The 24,101-nt window shown below is 45.9% G+C and overlaps 1 protein-coding gene across 3 annotated transcripts in view; it reads left to right on the top strand.

The window, feature by feature from the left end:
- LOC118386209 (immunoglobulin superfamily member 3) overlaps positions 1 to 24,101 on the top strand; it is a 145,149-nt gene that overhangs the window by 93,662 nt on the left and 27,386 nt on the right. For all 3 annotated transcript variants that reach the window (XM_035773752.2, XM_035773750.2, XM_035773751.2), the window contains exons 4-6: positions 960 to 1,346; positions 9,068 to 9,475; positions 19,721 to 20,161. In XM_035773752.2, the coding sequence (XP_035629645.2) occupies positions 960 to 1,346; positions 9,068 to 9,475; positions 19,721 to 20,161 (1,236 nt within the window). The remainder of the gene's footprint in view (positions 1 to 959; positions 1,347 to 9,067; positions 9,476 to 19,720; positions 20,162 to 24,101) is intronic.

Here is a 24,101-nt window from a genome sequence, read left to right as displayed (position 1 = left end):
CACCCCCCTCCCCTCTTCAAATGGCAGGCTTTGAACTTTTCCACGACTGTGTTTTCTCAGGAAGTCTGTTTAAAGTCTTTATAATTACAGCCAGGGGCTAGCACCTCTCTGAGAGAGGGAATGAGATGCACAGAGCATACCGCCGCTCATCATGTTGAAATGAATACTGTAAATAAAAGCTGGCGCCGTGTGCGGAGTCCATCTATAATTGGGAGCCCAGTCAGAGGTGTATGCAGAGACGGCTACACTGATAATGTTTGCTCGGCCTCCTCTCCTCTCTCTTCTGTCAGGAAGAGCGAAGGAGACGAGCGGAGTGGCGAGGCTTTTTTCGTCTGCTGTAGAGAATCTTAATTCGCTGTGTTTCTGTGTTGGAGGTGAAACCAAGGGGAGAGGAGGATGAGAGAGGAGAGGAGGAGGCTGTAGGAGCTGTGCTTCACTCTGGGCATAGCTGACCCCTTGTGTGACCACCCCCCTTTCTCTTTCTCTCTCCTCTTTCTCTTGCTCTCTCCGCACCCAATGTGACAGGCAGCAGACATTAAAGAATAGAATGTGTTAGTGTGATGCATTTTAATTTCATATGCTGGTATTTAAAGGTCTCTATCCCGAGCAGCTTGTCATGCTCTCATGCATTATATGAGGATGAGGGAATATGTGATATGCAACAGCTAAATCAGAGTTGATGACTCCTTCCCTCTCTCTGTCTTTGGGAGAAACTGGCAGCTGAAACCATACTGATTCTAAATGTTAAAATAGGGGATGACAATTTCTCTTATCCCTCTCCCCTTTCCTTCCCCCTCTCCTTCCATACCCCCAGATCGGGACTTCAGCCTCCTGGTGGAAAGTAACATCCATCTCTTTTCATTAAGGACTGGAGTGTGAAGATGTGTTGACATGTGCTATCTGGAGACAGGAGGAGCTAAACTCTGCTTTTTAGCTCATTTTATCTCTCTCTCCCCCAGATCGGGACTTCTCTATCCAGGTGAGCACGGAGCGGCGGTCCTTCACGGCGGGCGAGCCGCTGGAGCTACGCTGCACCATCGATGCCCAGAGCGTGCCCGAGCGCTTCTTCTCGGTGTCGTGGGTGTTCAGCAGCTCGTCGGTTGCCGTGATAGGGCCCAGCGCTGTGCCCGTCCTGGGACCCGACTATGTGGGGCGCGAGGCCGCCGGTCACATGACCGTGCGTAAGGAGAGCCCCGCCGTGCACCTGCTAAAGTTGCAGCGCCTCCGACCAGAGGATGCTGGGAAATACATCTGTAGAGTCACGGAGAGGGAGAAGACACCCACTGGGGACTTTATAGACCGGAGCAAGAGGTCACGCAACGTCCAGATCACCGTCCAGCCCATCAGTGAGTATCAACACGGCACGCTATTGGCCCCTTTGATAGTAAAAAGCCTCTTGGTCAGTTAAACCAAGGGTTCCCAAACTTTTTCACTTGAGGGCCCCCCTTCCAGCACTGGGGAACATCCTGCGCCCCTCCCTGCACGCACCACATCTATTTCTATGGGCACAAGCACTGTTCATGACACAAACTGTTCACCCCTCCCCCATTGTTCGTGGAGAGAACATTTAGCAGGTTTAAAGATTATTTCCGGCAAATTCTACACATTTTGTCATTGGGTGCAAAGAACGTTTAGCAGTTTTAAAGCAAATTTCCTTGAAATTCTATACATTTTGCCATGTTTAATCTGTATTCATGTGATATTTGATTGACCAAAAAATTACAACAATATCTATGGGCACAAAAATGTTAGCATACATGGGCAAGTTGATCTGGACATTTCTGGCCGGGTATAAATAGCTCTCTAAGGTATGTAATGACTAATATGACAAGAGGAACTGATAATTTCTAAATTGCACCTTGCATTATACTATTACAATTTTCAAGAATAGGTTTAAAGAATTGGGGCCCCTGCGCCTCTTCACCCCCTGGCCGACCCGTCGCGTCCCCCACGGGAGGCGCGTTTCTCAGTTTGGGAACCACTGAGTTAAAAGACATTTGATTGATACGTTCATAGTAGTATGCTTTTCTAATGATATACATTATGCATCCTCCCGGAGCAGAGGTCAGATACCTCTATTCCAGAGAACAATAGAGCCTCTTGTGGACCGTGAGTCTCACTGAGAATAAACCGCTCTTTATTACACCATTATTTTCTATAGGGCTGAGAATTGCCTGGGACCTCACAAGATTATATCATGATACTTGGGTGCCGATACGATATGTATTGTGATACTCGCGATTCGATACTTAGATTTTATTGCGATTTTCTGTTCCAAACATATTGCTCACTATACACCAAACATTAGGAACACCTTCGACAACTTTTTTCCCCCCTCAGAACAGCCTCAATTCGTCGGGGCATGGACTCTACCAGGTGTTGAAAGCGTTCCACAGGGATGCTGGCCCATGTTGACTCCAATGCTTCCAACAGTTGTGTCAAGGTGGCTGGATGTCCTTTGGGTGGTGGACCATTCTTGAAACACATGGGAAACTTGTTGAGTGTGAATAACCCAGCAGCGTTGCAATTCTTGACACAAACTGTTGCACCTGGCACCTATAGTTGAAGTCGGGAGTTTACATACACCTAAGCCAAATACATTTAAACCCAGTTTTTCCACAATTCCTGACATTTAATTCCAGTAAAAATGTCATGTCTTAGGTCAGTTATGATCACCACTTTATTTTATTGTGAAATGGCAGAATAGTAGGAGAGAGATTTATTTAAGCTTTATTTATTTATCACATTTCCAGTGTGTCAGAAGTTTATACACTCAATTAGTATTTGGTAGCATTGTCTTTAAGTTGTTTAACTTGGGTCAAACATTTTCGGGTAGCCTTCCACAAGTTAGAATTTTGGCTCATTCCTCCTGACAGAGCTGGTGTAACTGAGTCAGGTTTGTAGGCCTCCTTGCTCGCACACACTTTTTCAGTTCCGCACACACATTTTCTATGGGATTGAGGTCAGGGCTTTGTGATGGCCACTCCAATACCTTGACTTTGTGGTCTTTAAGCCATTTTGCCATAACTTTGGAAGTATGCTTGGGGTCATTGTCCATTTGGAACCAAGCTTTACCTTCCTGACTGATGTCTTGAGATGTTGCTTCAATATGTCCACACAATTTTCCGTCCTCATGATGCCATCTATTTTGTGAAGTGCACCAGTCCCTCCTGCAGCAAAGCACCCCCACATGATGCTGCCACCCCCGTGCTTCACGGGATGGGATGGTGTCTTCTTCCTTGCTGAGCGGCCTTTCAGGTTATGTCGATATAGGACTCGTTTTACTGTGGCTACAGATACTTTTGTACCTGTTTCCTCCAGCATCTTCACAAGGTCCTTTGCTGTTGTTCTGGGATTGATTAGCAGTTTTCGAACCAAAGTAAGTTACATTTACATTTAAGTAATTTAGCAGACGCTCTTATCCAGAGCGACTTACAAATTGGTGCATTCACCTTATGACATCCAGTGGAACAGCCACTTTACAATAGTGCATCTAAATCTTTTAAGGGAGGGGGGGGGTGAGAAGGATTACTTTATCCTATCCTAGGTATTCCTTAAAGAGGTGGGGTTTCAGGTGTCTCCGGAAGGTGGTGATTGACTCCGCTGTCCTGGCGTCGTGAGGGAGTTTGTTCCACCATTGGGGGGCCAGAGCAGCGAACAGTTTTGACTGGGCTGAGCGGGAACTGTACTTCCTCAGTGGTAGGGAGGCGAGCAGGCCAGAGGTGGATGAACGCAGTGCCCTTGTTTGGGTGTAGGGCCTGATCAGAGCCTGGAGGTACTGAGGTGCCGTTCCCCTCACAGCTCCGTAGGCAAGCACCATGGTCTTGTAGCGGATGCGAGCTTCAACTGGAAGCCAGTGGAGAGAGCGGAGGAGCGGGGTGACGTGAGAGAACTTGGGAAGGTTGAACACCAGACGGGCTGCGGCGTTCTGGATGAGTTGTAGGGGTTTAATGGCACAGGCAGGGAGCCCAGCCAACAGCGAGTTGCAGTAATCAAGACGGGAGATGACAAGTGCCTGGATTAGGACCTGCGCCGCTTCCTGTGTGAGGCAGGGTCGTACTCTGCGGATGTTGTAGAGCATGAACCTACAGGAACGGGCCACCGCCTTGATGTTAGTTGAGAACGACAGGGTGTTGTCCAGGATCACGCCAAGGTTCTTAGCGCTCTGGGAGGAGGACACAATGGAGTTGTCAACCGTGATGGCGAGATCATGGAACGGGCAGTCCTTCCCGGGAGGAAGAGCAGCTCCGTCTTGCCGAGGTTCAGCTTGAGGTGGTGATCCGTCATCCACACTGATATGTCTGCCAGACATGCAGAGATGCGATTCGCCACCTGGTCATCAGAAGGGGGAAAGGAGAAGATTAATTGTGTGTCGTCTGCATAGCAATGATAGGAGAGACCATGTGAGGTTATGACAGAGCCAAGTGACTTGGTGTATAGCGAGAATAGGAGAGGGCCTAGAACAGAGCCCTGGGGGACACCAGTGGTGAGAGCGCGTGGTGAGGAGACAGATTCTCGCCACGCCACCTGGTAGGAGCGACCTGTCAGGTAGGACGCAATCCAAGCGTGGGCCGCGCCGGAGATGCCCAACTCGGAGAGGGTGGAGAGGAGGATCTGATGGTTCACAGTATCGAAGGCAGCCGATAGGTCTAGAAGGATGAGAGCAGAGGAGAGAGAGTTAGCTTTAGCAGTGCGGAGCGCCTCCGTGATACAGAGAAGAGCAGTCTCAGTTGAATGACTAGTCTTGAAACCTGACTGATTTGGATCAAGAAGGTCATTCTGAGAGAGATAGCGGGAGAGCTGGCCAAGGACGGCACGTTCAAGAGTTTTGGAGAGAAAAGAAAGAAGGGATACTGGTCTGTAGTTGTTGACATCGGAGGGATCGAGTGTAGGTTTTTTTCAGAAGGGGTGCAACTCTCGCTCTCTTGAAGACAGAAGGGACGTAGCCAGCGGTCAGGGATGAGTTGATGAGCGAGGTGAGGTAAGGGAGAAGGTCTCCGGAAATGGTCTGGAGAAGAGAGGAGGGGATAGGGTCAAGCGGGCAGGTTGTTGGGCGGCCGGCCGTCACAAGACGCGAGATTTCATCTGGAGAAAGAGGGGAGAAAGAGGTCAGAGCACAGGGTAGGGCAGTGTGAGCAGAACCAGCGGTGTCGTTTGACTTAGCAAACGAGGATCGGATGTTGTCGACCTTCTTTTCAAAATGGTTGACGAAGTCATCTGCAGAGAGGGAGGAGGAGGGGGAGGAGGATTCAGGAGGGAGGAGAAGGTGGCAAAGAGCTTCCTAGGGTTAGAGGCAGATGCTTGGAATTTAGAGTGGTAGAAAGTGGCTTTAGCAGCAGAGACAGAGGAGGAAAATGTAGAGAGGAGGGAGTGAAAGGATGCCAGGTCCGCAGGGAGGCGAGTTTTCCTCCATTTCCGCTCGGCTGCCCGGAGCCCTGTTCTGTGAGCTCTCAATGAGTCGTCGAGCCACGGAGCGGGAGGGGAGGACCGAGCCGGCCTGGAGGATAGGGGACATAGAGAGTCAAAGGATGCAGAAAGGGAGGAGAGGAGAGTTGAGGAGGCAGAATCAGGAGATAGGTTGGAGAAGGTTTGAGCAGAAGGAAGAGATGATATGATGGAAGTTGAGAGAGTAGCGGGGGAGAGAGAGCGAAGGTTGGGACGGCGCGATACCATCCGAGTAGGGGCAGTGTGGGAAGTGTTGGATGAGAGCGAGAGGGAAAAGGATACAAGGTAGTGGTCGGAGACTTGGAGGGGAGTTGCAATGAGGTTAGTGGAAGAACAGCATCTAGTAAAGATGAGGTCGAGCGTATTGCCTGCCTTGTGAGTAGGGGGGGAAGGTGAGAGGGTGAGGTCAAAAGAGGAGAGGAGTGGAAAGAAGGAGGCAGAGAGGAATGAGTCAAAGGTAGACGTGGGGAGGTTAAAGTCGCCCAGAACTGTGAGAGGTGAGCCGTCCTCAGGAAAGGAGCTTATCAAGGCATCAAGCTCATTGATGAACTCTCCGAGTTCATCTCTAGGAGACAGAACGAGTCTCCTTCCTGAGTGGCATGACAGCTACGTGGTCCCGTGGTGTTTATACTTGCGTACTATTGTTTGTACAGATGAACATGGTACCTTCAGGCGTTTGGAAATTGCTCCCAAGGATGTATCAGACTTGTAGAGGTCTACAATTTTTTCTGAGGTCTTGGCTGATTTCTTTTGATTTTCCCATGATGTCAAGTAAAGAGGCACTGAGTTTGAAGATAGGCCTTAAAATACATCCACAGGTAAACATCCAATTGACGCAAACAATGTCAATTAGCCTATCAGAAGCTTCTAAAGCCATGACATCATTTTCTGGAATTTTCCAAGCTGTTTAAAGGCACAGTCAGCTTAGTGTATGTAAACTTCTGACCCACTGGAATTGTGATACAGTGAATTACACGTGAAATAATCTGTCTGTAAACAAGTGTTGGAAAAATGACTTGTGTCATGCACAAAGTAGATGTCCTAACCGACTTGCCAAAACTATAGTTTCTTAACAAGAACTTTGGAGTGGTTGAAAAATGAGTTTTAATGACTCCTACCTAAGTCTATGTAAACTTCCGACTTCAACTGTACTACCATACCCCGTTCAAAGGTACTTACATTTTGTCTTGCCCATTTACCCTCTGATTGGCATACATACATACACAATCCATGTCTCAATTGTTTCAAGGCTATAGAAGGACAAATACTGGAGTTTGGGTGCAGGTACAGAGATGACTAGCGGTAGCTAACACTACCAAATATTATTCGTACTTGGGGTCAAAGTATCAATATAATATTGTTCAAAATAATATTGTGATATGGAACTGTATAGACTTTTCCCCCATTGCTAATTTTCTGTCTGAGTGAATCACTAAATATTGGTAATGCAGTATTATGGTCCTTCTCATTTCCTTAGCTCAGAGCTGCGAGTGAGCTGCTAGGTTGGATAATGGAGAGAGCTGGAGAGGAGGATGCAGGAGGCTGAACTAACAGCCGTGAAATGAGAGTGTGAAGAAGGAGAGAGGAAGGAATGGGGCCTAGCTCTCCAGGGCCCACTAATGGATCCCCGGGCTAAATTAATGTGTTCTGCTGGAGCTGAGTGACTCAGCTGGGCTTTCAGAGTGTTGGCCACTAGGGGCGTGCTGGAACACTGGGAGGCGATATGAAGCCTAATCTAGCCAATATAACCCTCCCAAAACCTCCAGTGCCCAATGTTCTCATTCTCTCTCTTTCTATCCTGATGTATCCTCTCTGTCTAGTAGTTCAGTGCCCCCCCCAGTCTGCAGCTCAAAAGCATCTCTATCCCTCACTCTCTCTTTCTAAGGGCTGGTGTTGAATGCTAAAGCCTGCTGTTACCAGTATAAAAACACAATAACAACCCACCCCAACTCACCCTAAATATGCCATCATCCACCACCTGCAGCCAACCATCCTGACCTTACCCAAGAACCCCCCACTTCACTCCACTCCCGCCCAAACTGTCCCAAAACAAAGCCCCCCTGGCCCCAGTAATCCCCAGGGATTCTCCCTAATGGGACCTTTTGTTTCCCTAACATAGATTTAATGTTCTATAAAAGCATTGTATGTTTAATAACCATGGTTACAGCAGGGAGGGAGGTCTTAATGGAGAGTGGGTAGAGGGGTATGGGGTCAGATTGACTCCCCCAACTCACCCGCCTCTAGTTACCATCCCTTGTATCTGGACCCATTAACAGCGGTGATGGGGTAGTATGGGTTAGAGAGGGTTGAGAGCAGGAGGACGGGAAGAGAGAGGTGTAAACAGTGCTGACAAATCAGTCCTGATGAATGAGTTTACCTTGGGCAGGGAAGAGGGGTAAACGCGCTGCTATGAATTACAAACACACAGAGAAAAGGGAAAGAGGGAGTGAGAGACGGGCAGTAGAGAGAGACACACAGAAAAGGAAGGGACAGAGAGAGTGGAGTAAAGAGAGAGGGAGAGGGAGAGGGAGAGAGGGGGAGAGAGAGGGAGAGAGATATGGTGGGAGAGAATGAACAGTTGGGAGACAGGGAGAGAATTGAAAGAGGAGAAAGACAAAAACAGGTGGGTTTGAAGAGGAGAGAAGCTGCCCTCTGCCTGCCTAACCATCTGTGATGTTCATACAAATCCACATTGACACTAAGAGCTGAGAGACGGAGACAATGTATAATGTATTTAACATGGGGAAAAGCTGTGGTGAAATTAAAAGATAGAGAAGACGAGAAAGGGATGGAGGCCTTCCATTTGTTCATGTAAGTGTGGAAAGGCTGCTTCATTTTGTATTCTCCCAGGGCTGGGGCTTGGTAGGAGGGGTGGTTAGCACCCAGTCAACCCCTCATACTCTGACAGCAGAGAAAACGAGATGGAAGGAAGGAGAAAGAAGCCCTCCCTGTAGACTCAGATCACCCGAGGGTTGAAGGGGGTGTTGGGGCCGGGCAGCGCTCTGCAGTGTGTGAAAGGCGCTGAAGTGATGCGAGAAGGAGGGAGAGAGGGTCTGTTTGAAAGCACAGGGGCAGCTAAAGACTTTTATCCTCCTGCACTTTCTTCTGAGGAGGAATCCCTCAGACGCTGGGCCGTGTGATCTCAGGCCCGGCCCCTAATCCCTGGGTGGACCTGGGTATCAGCTGCATTACATTAGGTGTCAGAAGTGGGATCTGCTAACCAAAAAGCATCAGTCCACTGGGGTCTGTGTGTGTCTCTGACAGTTCCTCTCTCTCTTTTTCTCAGCTGCCCCAAGTTCAGAGTCGAGTGATCATCTCCACAGATACAGGCTGCTGTGACATAAATACAGTACATGCATAGGCTAGTCAGTAGTTTACTCCAGTCACTGGTAGACACGATACTGCCGTGGTTCTTTTGTCCTCTGACTTGTTTTACATGTGAAGCCTGGTTCTAATGTTTAATTATTTAAATGTAAAACCCTGTCAAAATGTCATTGGAGAGGTTTTGGTCCATTTTGACTTCTTTTGTATATGTTCTGTCACTCCTTCTACCTCAACCCTCCCTCTCTGAATTCTCTCTCTCTCTCTGCCCACTCCTCTCCTCTCTCTCCCTCCACCCCAGAGAGTAACGTCACAGTGTCTTTGTCCAGTAACTCGTCAGAGGTCCAGGAGGGGGACGTGGTCCAGCTGACCTGCTCCATCCACTCCACCACGGGTCCTCTCTCTGTGGCCTGGCAGTGGAGTGAGAAGCAGGGCTCCATCTCTCCCCAGGACCTGGTCTCCGTAGACCGCGACGGGACCGTCCGACCAGGCCCTGGGTACCGTGAGCGTTCCAGCTACGGGGAGATCCGGGTAGAGAGGGTACGGGAGGACATCTATACCCTGTCCCTATACAACGCCCTGCCTGGGGACGAGGGGCTGTACCGGTGCACGGCCACAGAGTGGGTGGAAGCCGGGACTGAGCCAGAGCAGAGCTGGGAAATAATAGGAGAGAAATCAGCCACCAAGACCATCACTGTTAAGACCGTGGGTGAGTGTGTGTGTAGTAGGGAATTTTTGTTTGTTTGTTTTTTAACCTTTATTTAACTAGGCAATTCAGTTAAAACTTCTTGATGCTACCCATCCCGGTAGCGGGATAATTGTCATCAGCAACCGCTGAATAGCATAGCGCCACAGTCAAATAATATTACTAAAAAATATTCATATTCATGAAATCACAAGTGCAATATTGCAAAACACAGCTTAGCCTTTTGTTAATCCACCTGTCGTCTCAGGCTTTGAAATTATGCTTTACAGCGAAAGCAATCCAAGCGTTTGTAAGTTTATCGATAACATAACATTATGTACACTAAGCATTAAGTAGCTAGGTCACGAAAATCAGAAAAGCGATCAAAAAAATAGTTTGATCTTCAGATGTTTTCACTCACAAGACTCCCAGTTACACAACACATGTTCCTTTTGTTCCATAAAGATGATTTTTATACCCCAAATACCGACATTTGTTTGTCCCGTTATGTTCAGAAATCCACAGGAAAGATAATAATATCCATAATGTCCACAGAAACATGTCAAACGTTTTTTATAATCAATCAAGTTGTTTTTAAAATATATATTCGATAATATATCAACCGAGTGTGTAGCTTTTTCATTAACAGCGGTAGAAACAATGGCTGCTTTACTCAGTTGTGCAAAACTCACTCTGAGAGCCCCCACCTATCCACTTACATAATGTGATCCTTCACGCATTTTTCAAAATAAAGGCCTGAAACTATGTCTAAAGACTGTTGACACCTTAGGGAAGCCATAGAAAACGGAATCTGGTTGATATCCCTTTAAATGGAGGATAGGCATGCATAGGAACAGAGAGGTTTCAAAATAAGAGGCACATCCTGATTGGATTTTCCTCAGGCTTTCGCCTGCATTATCAGTTCTGTTATAATCACAGACAATATTTTTACAGTTTTGGAAACGTTAGTGTTCTCTATCCTAATCTGACAATTATATGCATATTCTAGTTTCTGGGGCTGAGAAATAGGCCGTTTCAAATGGGTACGTTTTTTAGCCAAATATGAAAATATTGCCCCCTACACAAAAAAAAGGTTAAGAACACATTCTTATTTTCAATGACAGCCTAGGAACAGTGGGTTAACTACCTGTTCAGGGGCAGAACGACAGATTTGTACCTTGTCAGCTCGGGGATTTGAACTTGCAGCCTTTCAGGTTCCTAGTCCAACGCTCGAACTACTAGGCTACCCTGAAGCCCAATGACTCAGGAAGACATATATATCAGGAAGATATCTATATATCACACACACGGAACCCTGACACACACACACAGAGCATATAAAGGGAAAGGGGATACCTAGTTAGTTGTACAACTGAAATGTGTCTTCTGCGTTTAACCCAAACCCTCTGAATCAGAGAGGTGCGGGGGGCTGCCTTAATCGACATGCACGCCATCGGCGTCCGGGGAACAGTGTGTTAACTGCCTTGCTCAGGGGCAGAACGACACATTTTTACCTTGTCAGCTCGGACACACATACAGTATACATATCAAGGTCATCTCTGTCACGACAAGTTGTAATCTTAAGCAACAGGCGAACACACACATATACACACACATCAAGGTCATCTCTGTCACGACAAGTTGTAAGCTTAAGCAACAGCCAAACACACACATATACACACACATTAGGGTCATCGCTGGCATTTCTTTAGATTTTCTCTAGAGTGAGCACCCAAAAACACACGTCCAGTCCTTCCGGGCCTAGATAGTTGGTAAGCGTGTGCGGGGGATGTCAGGAGCACAAAGAGGGCAGTCATTTTCCTACCTGTTGTAAGATATTGTGATGAATAGCTCACTGAGAGGCTGGAAAATAAAGCATGCTTTATTCATGTAGAGCCAGGGGGTGTGTGTCACTACAACACACACACACCATTCTGACTTCAGATATAGTTTTTATTTTTCATGATATTATGGACAGAACACACACAATCTTGACTTGAGACACACCCGCACTATTTGCGTACACACAGATGATCTAGAATTATTAAAATGAAAATGTGTTTAGCAGTGGGCAGGCTTTCCTCTGTCAGTGAGTTAAGCTGAACATCACTGGTACAGACTGACTGACTGAGGCACTGGGGGAACCAAGGGCTCAGTGCACGCACACACACACACACACACACACACACACACACACACACACACACACACACACACACACACACACACACACACACACACACACACACACACACACACACACACACACACACACACACACACACACAGAGAAGGGATTAGTCCCTGCAGCAGAGTATTGTGATGCTGTGGAGGGAGAGAAAATATGTCAGTTTTTTAATTGGCCATTTGTTGTGTTGTAGTAAAAACGGATGAATTATAGGTAACTGACAAAATAAAGGAAACACCAACATAAAATGCCTTTATAAGGCATTGGGCCACCATGAGCCAGAACGGCTTCAATGTGCCTTGGCATAGATTCTACAAGCATCTGGAACTATATTAGAGGGATGTGACACCATTCTTCCATGAGATATTCCATCATTTGGTGTTTTGTTGATGGCCACCGCTCCCATAAGTGTTCAACTGGGTTGAGATCTGGTGACTGAGACACACTAAGCTCCTTTGAGACCCCTCTTTCAAAGTCACTGAGATCTCTTCTTCTAGCCATGGTAGCCAAAATAATGGGCAACTGGGCATTTTTATACATCACCCTAAGCATGATGGGATGTTAATAAATTAATATACTCAGGAACCACACCTGTGTGGAAGCACCGGCTTTCAATATACTTTGCATCCCTCATTTACTCAAGTGTTTCCATTATTTTGGCAGTTACCTGTATGTAGATTGTGTAGATGTTTATTTTGTTATTGTTCCTACACGTTGTTTTTATTTTATTTTGCATACAGTATGCCTGTCTCAAATCAAATCAAATGTTATTTGTCACATACACATGGTTAGCAGATGTTAATGCGAGTGTAGCGAAATGCTTGTGCTTCTAGTTCCGACAATGCAGTAATAACCAACAAGTAGTCTAACTAACAATTCCAAAACTACTGTCTTATACACAGTGTAAGGGGATAAAGAATATGTACATAAAGATATATGAATGAGTGATGGTACAGAGCAGCATAGGCAAGATACAGTAGATGGTATCGAATACAGTATATACATATGAGATGAGTATGTAAACAAAGTGGCATAGTTAAAGTGGCTAGTGATACATGTATTACGTAAGGATGCAGTAGATGATATAGAGTACAGTATATACGTATGCATATGAGATGAATAATGTAGGGTATGTAACATTATATTAGGTAGCATTATTTATAGTGGCTAGTGATATATTTTACATCATTTCCCATCAATTCCCATTATTAAAGTGGCTGGAGTTAAGTCAGTGTCAGTGTGTTGGCAGCAGCCACTCAATGTTAGTGGTGGCTGTTTAACAGTCTGATGGCCTTGAGATAGAAACTGTTTTTCAGTCTCTCGGTCCCAGCTTTGATGCACCTGTACTGACCTCGCCTGACCTGATAGCGGGGTGAACAGGCAGTGGCTCGGGTGGTTGTTGTCCTTGATGATCTTTATGGCCTTCCTGTAACATTGGGTGATGTAGGTGTCCTGGAGGGCAGGTAGTTTGCCCCCGGTGATGCGTTGTGCAGACCTCACTACCCTCTGGAGAGCCTTACGGTTGTGGGCGGAGCAGTTGCCGTACCAGGCGGTGATACAGCCTGCCAGGATGCTCTCGATTGTGCATCTGTAGAAGTTTGTGAGTGCTTTTGGTGACAAGCCGAATTTCTTCAGCCTCCTGAGGTTGAAGAGGCGCTGCTGCGCCTTCTTCACGATGCTGTCTGTGTGAGTGGACCAATTCAGTTTGTCTGTGATGTGTATGCCGAGGAACTTAAAACTTACTACCCTCTCCACTACTGTTCCATCGATGTGGATAGGGGGGTGTTCCCTCTGCTGTTTCCTGAAGTCCACAATCATCTCCTTAGTGTCGTCCGCAAACTTGATGATTGAGTTGGAGGCGTGCATGGCCACGCAGTCGTGGGTGAACAGGGAGTACAGGAGAGGGCTCAGAACGCACCCTTGAGGGGGGTCTCTGTGTATACATTATGTGTGTCAGTTTCCCTGTGTGTGTCTGTATCACGTGTTTGTGCCTCTGCGCGCGTCCTTGTGTCTTCAAGATAGCATCTGCTATCTTGCATCTGCTTGCCTCAGTCTCTACTGAAGTCTCCTCTGAAGAGCAGTGACAGTCAGCCAAGGTATAAATAGGCCTGCACTCTTTTCCTCTGTTCATCCTCTCCTCTATTCTCTCTCTTCTCCTTTAATCTGTTTCTCCTTCTGTTCTTCCATTCCCTTTTTTCACAATGCGTCTTTTTCCAAATTGGCTGTCTGGCCCTTGGGGATTAGTGATAGTGTCCTCTGGGGTTTGACAGAGAGGTGATGTGTTGCCATGGTGAAAGTGTTCATTAGGGGATCCTGGTAGCTGATTGGCTGAAGAGTGCCCAGGAGTGATTGGGTTGGCAGGTCTGTGATGACAAGCCCAGGTCCTTAGACCTAACAAACACATACATAAGCAAACATGCACACACATGATAGGCATACACTTACAATCGACTCACAACGACACATACATAGGAAAGGGCATATTAAGGTAATATAATAGGAAAGGAATTATCAGTGTGAACTTCTCTCCCATCACAGAGGCCGACAGTGATGGAGATGGATGGAAGAAGACAGAGAGAGGGAGGGAAGGGCTGAACGAGAGATGGAAGGAGAGCGAGAGAGGAGAGTTATTGTCTAATGTAGAATTATGAACTGTGGCTGCTGTCCCAGCAGTAGCCAACAGTCTGGACATAAAACCATCGATTACACACCCTGAAGGACACAATAGACAACTCACTGCCAGGAGAGAGGGATGAGGAGAGGAGGGATGAGGAGAGGAGGGATGAGGAGAGGAGGGAGAGCGCAAGGGAGGAGGGAGAGATGACAAGTGAATAATAGGGAAATCTGCACAGTCTCATAGACATGAATTATCGGATCTTGTAAAAATCAGAAAGTGGTCTCACTCACTCACCGCTTCTCTTTCTCTCTCTCTCTCTCGCTCTCTTTCTCTCTCTCTCTCTCGCTCTCTTTCTCTCTCTCTCGCTCTCTCGCTCTCTCTTTCTCCCTCTCTGAAATACATGTACAGTGGGGCAATAAAGTATTTAATCAACCACCAATTGTGCAAGTTCTCCCACTTAAAAAGATGAGAGGCCTGTAATTTTCATTATAGGTAAATACTTTTTTGCCCCACTGTATATGAGGGCAGTAAGATACTGACATGGGTTGATATCAGTAAGAATCGCAGACTAGAATGGAAGATGTTACAGAGGGATATCTGCGTGAACTGTGGAGTGAAGTGTACTGTACGAGGGAATCTCCCCTCCTCCTCTTTCTCAACTCTCTAAGTGGTGTAGTGTAGGTCTATGTTGGCCCTATTAACTGGACCAGGGTGACTTATCTTAACGAGAAAGGTTTGGATTGGCTAGAGAAAGAAGCAGGTCGAGTATCAGCTCTTAGAGCAAATCTCTCCCTGGAGCCTTCTTTGGTGTTGCATCACCATTAGTTCTAAACTCTGCTATCTCACACCGTTACAAACTCACTCACTCACTCACTTCGATGAGACACGCATACATTCACTGCCGCCCGGGCAGTCATGATAAATTGATCTGTGCTCCGTTGGCACAGGGCTCTAGAACTAAGCCACGGTGCACCCTGGATAAATGTGTGCTAATCTCAGCAGGAGAGTCCTCCCCCGTTCAACCACTGGTGACCATTAACCTTATTTGTGTTGCATGGTATACTGACTCCTCACTACTTTTTCGATACTAGAACATGAAATGCGTCTCACGTCGTCTACTGAGAGAGGATCAAGTCTGTCTATTAGCGCAGCCCATGTCTCCTTATAGTGTGAGATCACCGTTTCCTGCTCCGGATCCACTTACTGGTGGCCAGCTCTAGCCTGTCCTGAGGAACCACTACACTCCCTGGGAGTCTGGGCTGTATCACCACTTCTGCTGCACAAGCAGAGTCTCAAACAGACCATGTGTGTGAATGACATCATGGGGCTTAAAGAGACACATACAATAAGAGATTGCTTTCTTCTATACAAATGTTGTTGATCAGTACAATGAAGTAAGTCCCAAATGGAAGGGAAATTGATTGTTTTTCATCTGTAGCCCAATGAAATCAGCTAAAACCAGGTCAATAACTCAATTTGAATATGCAATAACTCCTATTAAATATGCATTCACCTGTATTGTGAATAGGCCTAGGCTAGACCTTGATTTACCATTCAAATAAATTATTACTATTATGTTGTTATGTAGTAAGATGGGTAAACAACTAAGTCAAATTTATTGTATAATTGATTAATTAAAGCATACATTCAACAACTGCCTCACCTAAAGCCCATTATTGCGGGAAGCTGCTATAGACCCAGTGCTAACAGTTGCAAACAGTACATTAAATCATCAACATGTATTGATCACATTTTTACTAACGCTGCAGATATTTGCTTTACAGCAGTTTCCAAATCCATAGGATGTAGTGATCACAATATAATCTAGGAAACCCAAAGTTCCAAAGGCTGGGCCTAATATAGTGTATAAGAGGTCATACAAGAAGTTTTGTAGTAATTCATATGTTGATGATGTAAAGAATATTTGCTGGTTTGTGGTGTGTAATGAGGAGCAACCAGATGCTGGACTTGACGCATTTATGAAACTACTTATTCCAGTTACTAATAAGCACGCACCCATTAAGAAAATGACTGTAAAAACTGTTAAATCCCCTTGGACTGATAAGGAACTTAAAATTGTATGGTTGAGAAGGATGAGGAAAAAGGTATGGCAATTAAGTCTGGCAGCCCAACTAATTGGCAAACGTACTGCAAGTTAAGAAATCATATGACTAAACTAAATAAAAATAAACTACATTATGAAACAAAGATAAATGATATAAAGAATGATATTAAAAAAGCTTTGGGGCACCTTAAATTTAAATTTGGGAAAAAAGCCAACTCGGCTCCTTCATTTATTGAATAAGATGGCTCATTCATCACAAAGCCCACTGATATTGCAAACTACTTTAATTACTTTTTCATTGGCAAGAAAAGCAAACTTAGGGATGACATGCCAGCAACAAACGCTGACACTACACATCCAAGTATATCAGACTAAATTATGAAAGACAAGAATTGTACTTTTGAATTCCGTAAAGTCCGTGTGGATTAAAAAAATTGTCTGTCAACAATGACAAGCCACCAGCGTCTGACAATCTAGATGGAAAATTACTGACGATAATAGCAGATGATATTGCCACTCCTATTTGCCACATCTTCAATTTAAGCCTACTAGAGAGTGTGTGCCCTCAGGCCTGGAGGGAAGTCATTCTGCTACACAAGAATAGTAAAGCCCCCTTTACTGGTTCAAATAGCCGACCAATCAGCCTGTTACCAACCCCTTAGTAAACATCTGTGAAAAAATGTGTTTGACCAGATACAATGCTATTTTACAGTAAAACAAATTGACAACAGAATTTCAGAACGCTTATAGGGAAGGACACTCAACAAGCAAAGCACTTACACAAATGACTGATGATTGGCTGAGAGAAATTGATGATAACCTGATTGTGGGGGCTGTCTTGTTAGACTTCAGTGCAGCTTTTGACATTATCGATCATAGTCTGCTGCTGGAAAAAACAATGTGTTATGGCTTCACACCCCCTGCTATAATATGGATAAAGAGTTACTTGTCTAACAGAACACGGGGGGTGTTCTTTAATGGAAGCCTATCAAATATAATCCAGTTAAAATCAGGAATTCCCCAGGGTAGCTGTTTAGGCCCCTTGCTTTTTCCATTTTTACTAACGACATGCCACTGACTAAGTAAAGCCAGAGTTTCTATGAATGCGGATGACTCGACACTATACACATTAGATACTACAGCGACTGAAATGACGGCAACACTCAACAAAGAGCTGCAGTTAATTTCAGAGTTGGTGGCAAGGAATAAGTTAGCCCTAAATATTTCTAAAACTAAAAGCATTGTATTTGGAACAAAATACTCACTAAACCCTAAACCTCAAATAAATCTTGTGGAAATTGAGCAAGTTGAGATGACTAAACAGCTTGGAGTAACTAGATTGTAAACTGTCATGGTCAAAACATTTTGATGCAGTAGTAGCTAAGATGGGGAGAAGTCTATCTATAATAAAGCGATTCTCTGCTGCCTTAACAAGGCAGGTCCTACAGGCCTTAGTTTTGTCGCACCTTGAAAACTGTTCAGTCGTGTGATCAGGTGCCACAAAAAAAGGATGGATGTACACAGAGAGCTACTATTAATAATATGCATGTTAATCTCTCATGGCTGAAAGTGGAGGAGAGATTGACTTCCTCACTACTTTTATGTATGAGAGGTATTGACAAGTTGAATGCACCAAGCTGTCTGTCTAAACTACTGGCACACAGCTCAGACACCCATGCATACCCCCACAAGACATGCCACAAGAGGTCTCTTCATAGTCCCCAATTCCAGAACAGACTATGGGAGGCACACAGTACTACATAGTCATGACTACATGGAACTCTATTCCACATCAAGTAACTGATGCAAGCAAGTAACTGATGCAAACTGATGCAATTTTTCCAACAATTGTTCAGACAGATTATTTCACTTATAATTCACTGTATCACAATTCCAGTGGGTCAGACCTTTACATGCACTAAGTTGACTGTGCCTTTAAACATCTTGGAAAATTCCAGAAAATTATGTCACGGCTTTAGAAGCTTCTGATAGGCTAATTGACATCATTTGAGTCAATTGGAGGTGTACCTATGGATGTATTTCAAGGCCGAACTTCAAACTAAGTGCCTCTTTGCTTGACATCATGGGAAAATCTAAAGAAATCAGCCAAGACTTCATAAAAAAATTGCCCACCTCCACAAGTCTGGTTCATCCTTGGGAGCAATTTCCAAATGCCTGAAGGTACCACATTCGTCTGTACAAACAATACTACGTAAGTATAAACACCACTGTTCCAAAACCACAATAAAAAAGCCAGACTACGGTTTTCAACTGCACACAGGGACAAAGATTGTACTTTTTGGAAAAATGTGCTCTGGTTTGATGAAACAAAAATAGAAATGTTTGGCCATAATGACCATCGTTACGTTTGGAGGAATAAGGCGGAGGCTTGCAAGCTGAAGAACACCATCCCAACCGTGAAGCACGGGGGTGGCAGCATCATGTTGTGGGGGTGTATTTCTGCAGGAGGGACTGGTGCACTTCACAAAATAGATGGCATCATGAGGATGGAACATTCTGTGGATAAATTGAAGCAACAATCTCAAGACATCAGTCAGGAAGTTAAAGCTGATCGTAAATGGGTCTTCCAAATGGACAATGACCCCAAACAAACCTGACTTCATTACACCAACTCTGTCTGGAGGAATGGGCCAAAATTCTCCCAAAATATTGTGAGAAGCTTGTGGAAGGCTACCTGAAACGTTTGACCCAAGTTAAATCATTTTATAGGCAATGCTACCAAATACTAATTGAGTGTATGTAAACTTCTGACCCACTGGGAATGTGATGAAAGAAAGAAAAGCTGAAATAAATCACTCTCTACCATTAGTCTGACATTTCACATTCTTAAAATAAAGTGGTGATGCTAACTGACCTAAAAAGGGGAATATTTACTTGGATTAAATGTCAGGAATTGTCAAAAACTGAGTTTATACATGGATTTAGTACTGTGTATATGTGGTAGTGGTGGAGTTGGGGCACAGTGTGTTGTGAATGTATTGTAATATATATAATATATAAGCATACACCATAATTTGCAAATAAATTCATAAAAAATCCTACAATGTGATTTTCTGGATTTTTTCTCTTTTTTCTCATTTTGTCTGTCATAGTTGAAGTGTACCTATGATGAAAATTACAGGCCTTTCATCTTTTTAAGTGGGAGAACTTGCACAATTGGTGGCTGACTAAATACTTTTTTGCCCCACTGTACTTCAAGTGCCTAAGGAATAGCAGATAGGAAATAGCAGCTAGGAAATAGGAGTTATGGAATAGAAACTAGGGTATAGGAATTAGGGAATAGGAACTAGTAATCCAATTTAGGGAATAAGAGCTATGGGTCGGTTTGGAATTTAGCCTTACTATCCAACATTAACACATCATTTCCTGTCTCCCCAGAATCCTCCTTTGTGGTTTCGGCGTCGTCACGGACACCTAGCGTGACCTTTGGCGACTCGTTTGATCTCCAGTGCCTGGTCAAGCCCCGCCATAACCCTCGTGTGCCCGCTTCCGTCACCTGGCGCTTCATGCCCTCCAGCTCGGGTTCTGCCGGCGAGGGTGGTGAGGGTGGCGCAGTGGGCGAGTTCCGAGACCTGGTGACGTTTACCAGAGAGGGCACGCTGCAGTGGGGCGAGCAGCTGCTGGGCCAGGGCACCCGCACCACCGTGGACCGTTCCCATGCCAACACCAACTTCAGGTTGTCTGTGACGCGTGCTGGGCGTAGGGAGGCGGGGACATATCAGTGCTCTGCCCTCCTCTGGAGGAGGAACTACGACAACACCTGGAGCAAAGTGGCCAACAGGACGTCCAACCTGCTGGGGATCAGCGTGTTACAGCCAGGTGGGAGACACACACGCCTTGAGCCATGTGGCCAACCAACCACACTTCTGGACATTAATTAACACACAAAAAAGAGACACACACAGAATGACTGCGGTAGGCCTGAGGTCGGGGAATGTTTAGAGATGAACATATGCTGCACAGGTTTTCTCCTCCCTGTCATCCTTTGTTCTGTGAGAGTCCTGTACAGTCTGAGGAGTGAGTCCTGTATTAGCATTGTGTGTTCTGCCCATTAGGTCTGTGGTGCGACGGACCTATAGGTGTTAGTCTTTCTCTGCTCTCTCTCTCTGCTCTAATTGCTCTCGCTCTCTCTCTCTCTGCTCCAATTGCTCTCTCTCTCTCTGCTCCAATTGCTCTCTCTCTCTCTGCTCCAATTGCTCTCTCTCTCTCTGCTCTAATTGCTCTCTCTCTCTCTGCTCTAATTGCTCTCTCTCTCTGCTCTAATTGCTCTCTCTCTCTGCTCTAATTGCTCTCTCTCTCTGCTCTAATTGCTCTCTCTCTCTGCTCTAATTGCTCTCTCTCTCTCTCTCTCTCTCTCTGCTCTGCTCTCTCTCTCTCTCTGCTCTAATTGCTCTCTCTCTCTCTCTGCTCTAATTGCTCTCTCTCTCTGCTCTAATTGCTCTCTCTCTCTCTGCTCTAATTGCTCTCTCTCTCTGCTCTAATTGCTCTCTCTCTCTCTCTGCTCTAATTGCTCTCTCTCTCTCTCTCTGCTCTAATTGCTCTCTCTCTCTCTCTCTCTCTCTCTCTCTCTCTCTCTCTCTCTGCTCTAATTGCTCTCGATCTCTTTTGACGGACTAATTGTGTGTCTGTGTGTGTGTGAGAGAGAGTGTTTGCATGCGTGTTTCTGGGCATGTGTAGCACTGGGCAGGGCGGAACCTCCTAATGGAGCAGTGTAATGTCCCCACTAGAGGTAGTGATCAGAGAGGAAAATAATAGGTGGAAAAAAGAGAGAGGGACTGAGAAAGAGGGGGGGAAGGAGGAATCAAAAGAGGTCCTTGAACTCTTTCCCTCATCAACAATTGTCTAACTACACCCCATGGCATCACGTGCTGCTGCAATAATAGGCTTTTATTCGCTCACACCCACACACACTGTATACCGTTCCTTTGGGATCCCTCATTGTCGACTATGATTTCCCTCCAGGGGTCAGGGTTGTGGTGTGGGTCTGGCTGGCTGGCCGTAGGTCTGGATATGGCTGGATAGGCTAATCCATGACCTGGTGATCTTGTCGCAGGGGTGGCTGTTACACACACACACACACTGAACAACCCACTGATGACGTTGAGGCAGAGTTTGTGTGTAGTGGAGGTTAATGTCAGTGTTTGTGTTCCTGGGTTCCCAGGTTGTTTATGTAGTCTCTCTGTGAGGAGACTGAATGACATTACTGTCACTCTGGTCTTGAGCTGAGCTGAGGAGTGTTTCTGTTTTTGCAATGTGCACTACCTCATTAAAGTGTGTGGGTGTGCCCTCTGTTGCTCTCTGTTTTCCTTCACCATCTACACACACACACACACACACACACACACACACACACACACACACACACACACACACACACACACACACACACACACACACACTGAGTCTTGTACAGCTAACCTTGTGGGCACACACAATTCAGTCCCATTCAAACTCCTATTTACCCTAACACATACTCTTACCCTAACCTTAACCCAAAAACCGAACCCTAACTCTAAAAATAACCCTAGCTCCTAAACCTAATTATAACACTAATTCTAACCTTAACCCTAAACCCTCTAGAAATAGCATTTGACCTTGTGGGGTTCAACAAAATGTCCCCAGTTGGCCAAATTTTTGTTTGTTTACTATTCTTGTGGGGACTTCTGGTCCACACACACAGGAAGCTCCTGCTTAATGGGAATGGCTTTAGGAAAGCACTGGAGGCAAGCCCTACACTGGTGGTGCTTCTTTTATCCTGCCTGTGAGGCTGTAAGTGGGAGGATCAGCCTGGGGTTATACCACTTTACTGTCACTGAGACTGGCTGTGTGGGGTTATACCACTTTACTGTCACTGAGACTGGCTGTGTGGGGTTATACCACTTTACTGTCACTGAGACTGGCTGTGTGGGGTTATACCACTTTACTGTCACTGAGACTGGCTGTGTGGGGTTATACCACTTTACTGTCTGTGTGGGGTTATACCACTCTACTGTCACTGAGACTGGCTGTGTGGGGTTATACCACTTTACTGTCACTGAGACTGGCTGTGTGGGGTTATACCACTTTACTGTCACTGAGACTGGCTGCTGTGGGGTTATACCACTTTACTGTCACTGAGACTGGCTGTGGGGTTATACCACTTTACTGTCACTGAGACTGGCTGTGTGGGGTTATACCATACTGTCACTGAGACTGGCTGTGTGGGGTTATACCACTGTGGGGTTATCTACTGTCACTGAGACTGGCTGTGTGGGGTTATACCACTTTACTGTCACTGAGACTGGCTGAGACTGGCTGTGTGGGGTTATACCACTTTACTGTCACTGAGACTGGCTGTGTGGGGTTATACCACTTTACTGTCACTGAGACTGGCTGTGTGGGGTTATACCACTTTACTGTCACTGAGACTGGCTGTGTGGGGTTATACCACTTTACTGTCACTGAGACTGGCTGTGTGGGGTTATACCACTTTACTGTCACTGAGACTGGCTGTGTGGGGTTATACCACTCTACTGTCACTGAGACTGGCTGTGTGGAGTTATACCACTTTACTGTCACTGAGACTGGCTGTGTGGGGTTATACCACTTTACTGTCACTGAGACTGGCTGTGTGGGGTTATACCACTTTACTGTCACTGAGACTGGCTGTGTGGGGTTATACCACTTTACTGTCACTGAGACTGGCTGTGTGGGGTTATACCACTTTACTGTCACTGAGACTGGCTGTGTGGGGTTATACCACTCTAGTTTCACTGAGACTGGCTGTGTGGAGTTATACCACTTTACTGTCACTGAGACTGGCTGTGTGGAGTTATACCACTCTACTGTCACTGAGACTGGCTGTGTGGGGTTATACCACTTTACTGTCACTGAGACTGGCTGTGTGGGGTTATACCACTCTACTGTCACTGAGACTGGCTGTGTGGGGTTATACCACTTTACTGTCACTGAGACTGGCTGTGTGGGGTTATACCACTCTACTTTCACGGAGACTGGCTGTGTGGGGTTATACCACTTTACTGTCACTGAGACTGGCTGTGTGGGGTTATACCACTCTACTGTCACTGAGACTGGCTGTGTGGGGTTATACCACTTTACTGTCACTGAGACTGGCTGTGTGGGGTTATACCACTCTACTTTCACGGAGACTGGCTGTGTGGGGTTATACCACTCTACTGTCACTGAGACTGGCTGTGTGTGTGACTGATGTGTCAAGGTGAGGCTGATTACAACTCAACAGGGAGATGAGCTCAGTGACTCTGCTGATCAATAAGCCAGCCATTAGAATATAGTCAACTGTACAGGGTTTCTCTCTCTGTCCCACTCCCTCTTTCACACACACACACACAGCAACCTCAGACCATGTACACACACACACACACACACACACACACACACACACACACACACACACACACACATGTCTGAGCTCTGAAGCAGCTCAGGGACAGACAGTGTTCTGACCTTAGCCACTCAAGCTGAACACAGTCTCACCAGACCCTTCAGGAGCCATTTGGCAATCGATTTATCATCCTGCACGCTTGTTTAGTTTCCCTGATGTGCAGTTTACTGTCTTTACCCCTAGTGAAGAGGACCAATGACACGCGCGCACACACATTTAGAAAATCAATGGAGCTCTCTTTCACTCTCTTCTGGCCCCGCACTGTCTCCATGACGACGTGATCAGTTACCTTGGAAAAGCTATCAGTTACTGTGACAATGTGATCGGTTACATTGGCATGAGTTACCATGGCGAAGT

The sequence above is a fragment of the Oncorhynchus keta genome, chromosome 7, assembly GCF_023373465.1.
Source record: "Oncorhynchus keta strain PuntledgeMale-10-30-2019 chromosome 7, Oket_V2, whole genome shotgun sequence".
In the NCBI taxonomy this organism is placed as follows: domain Eukaryota; kingdom Metazoa; phylum Chordata; class Actinopteri; order Salmoniformes; family Salmonidae; genus Oncorhynchus; species Oncorhynchus keta.
The sequence above is the reverse complement of the archived record's forward strand: the minus strand, read 5'-3'. Positions and strand labels throughout refer to the sequence as shown.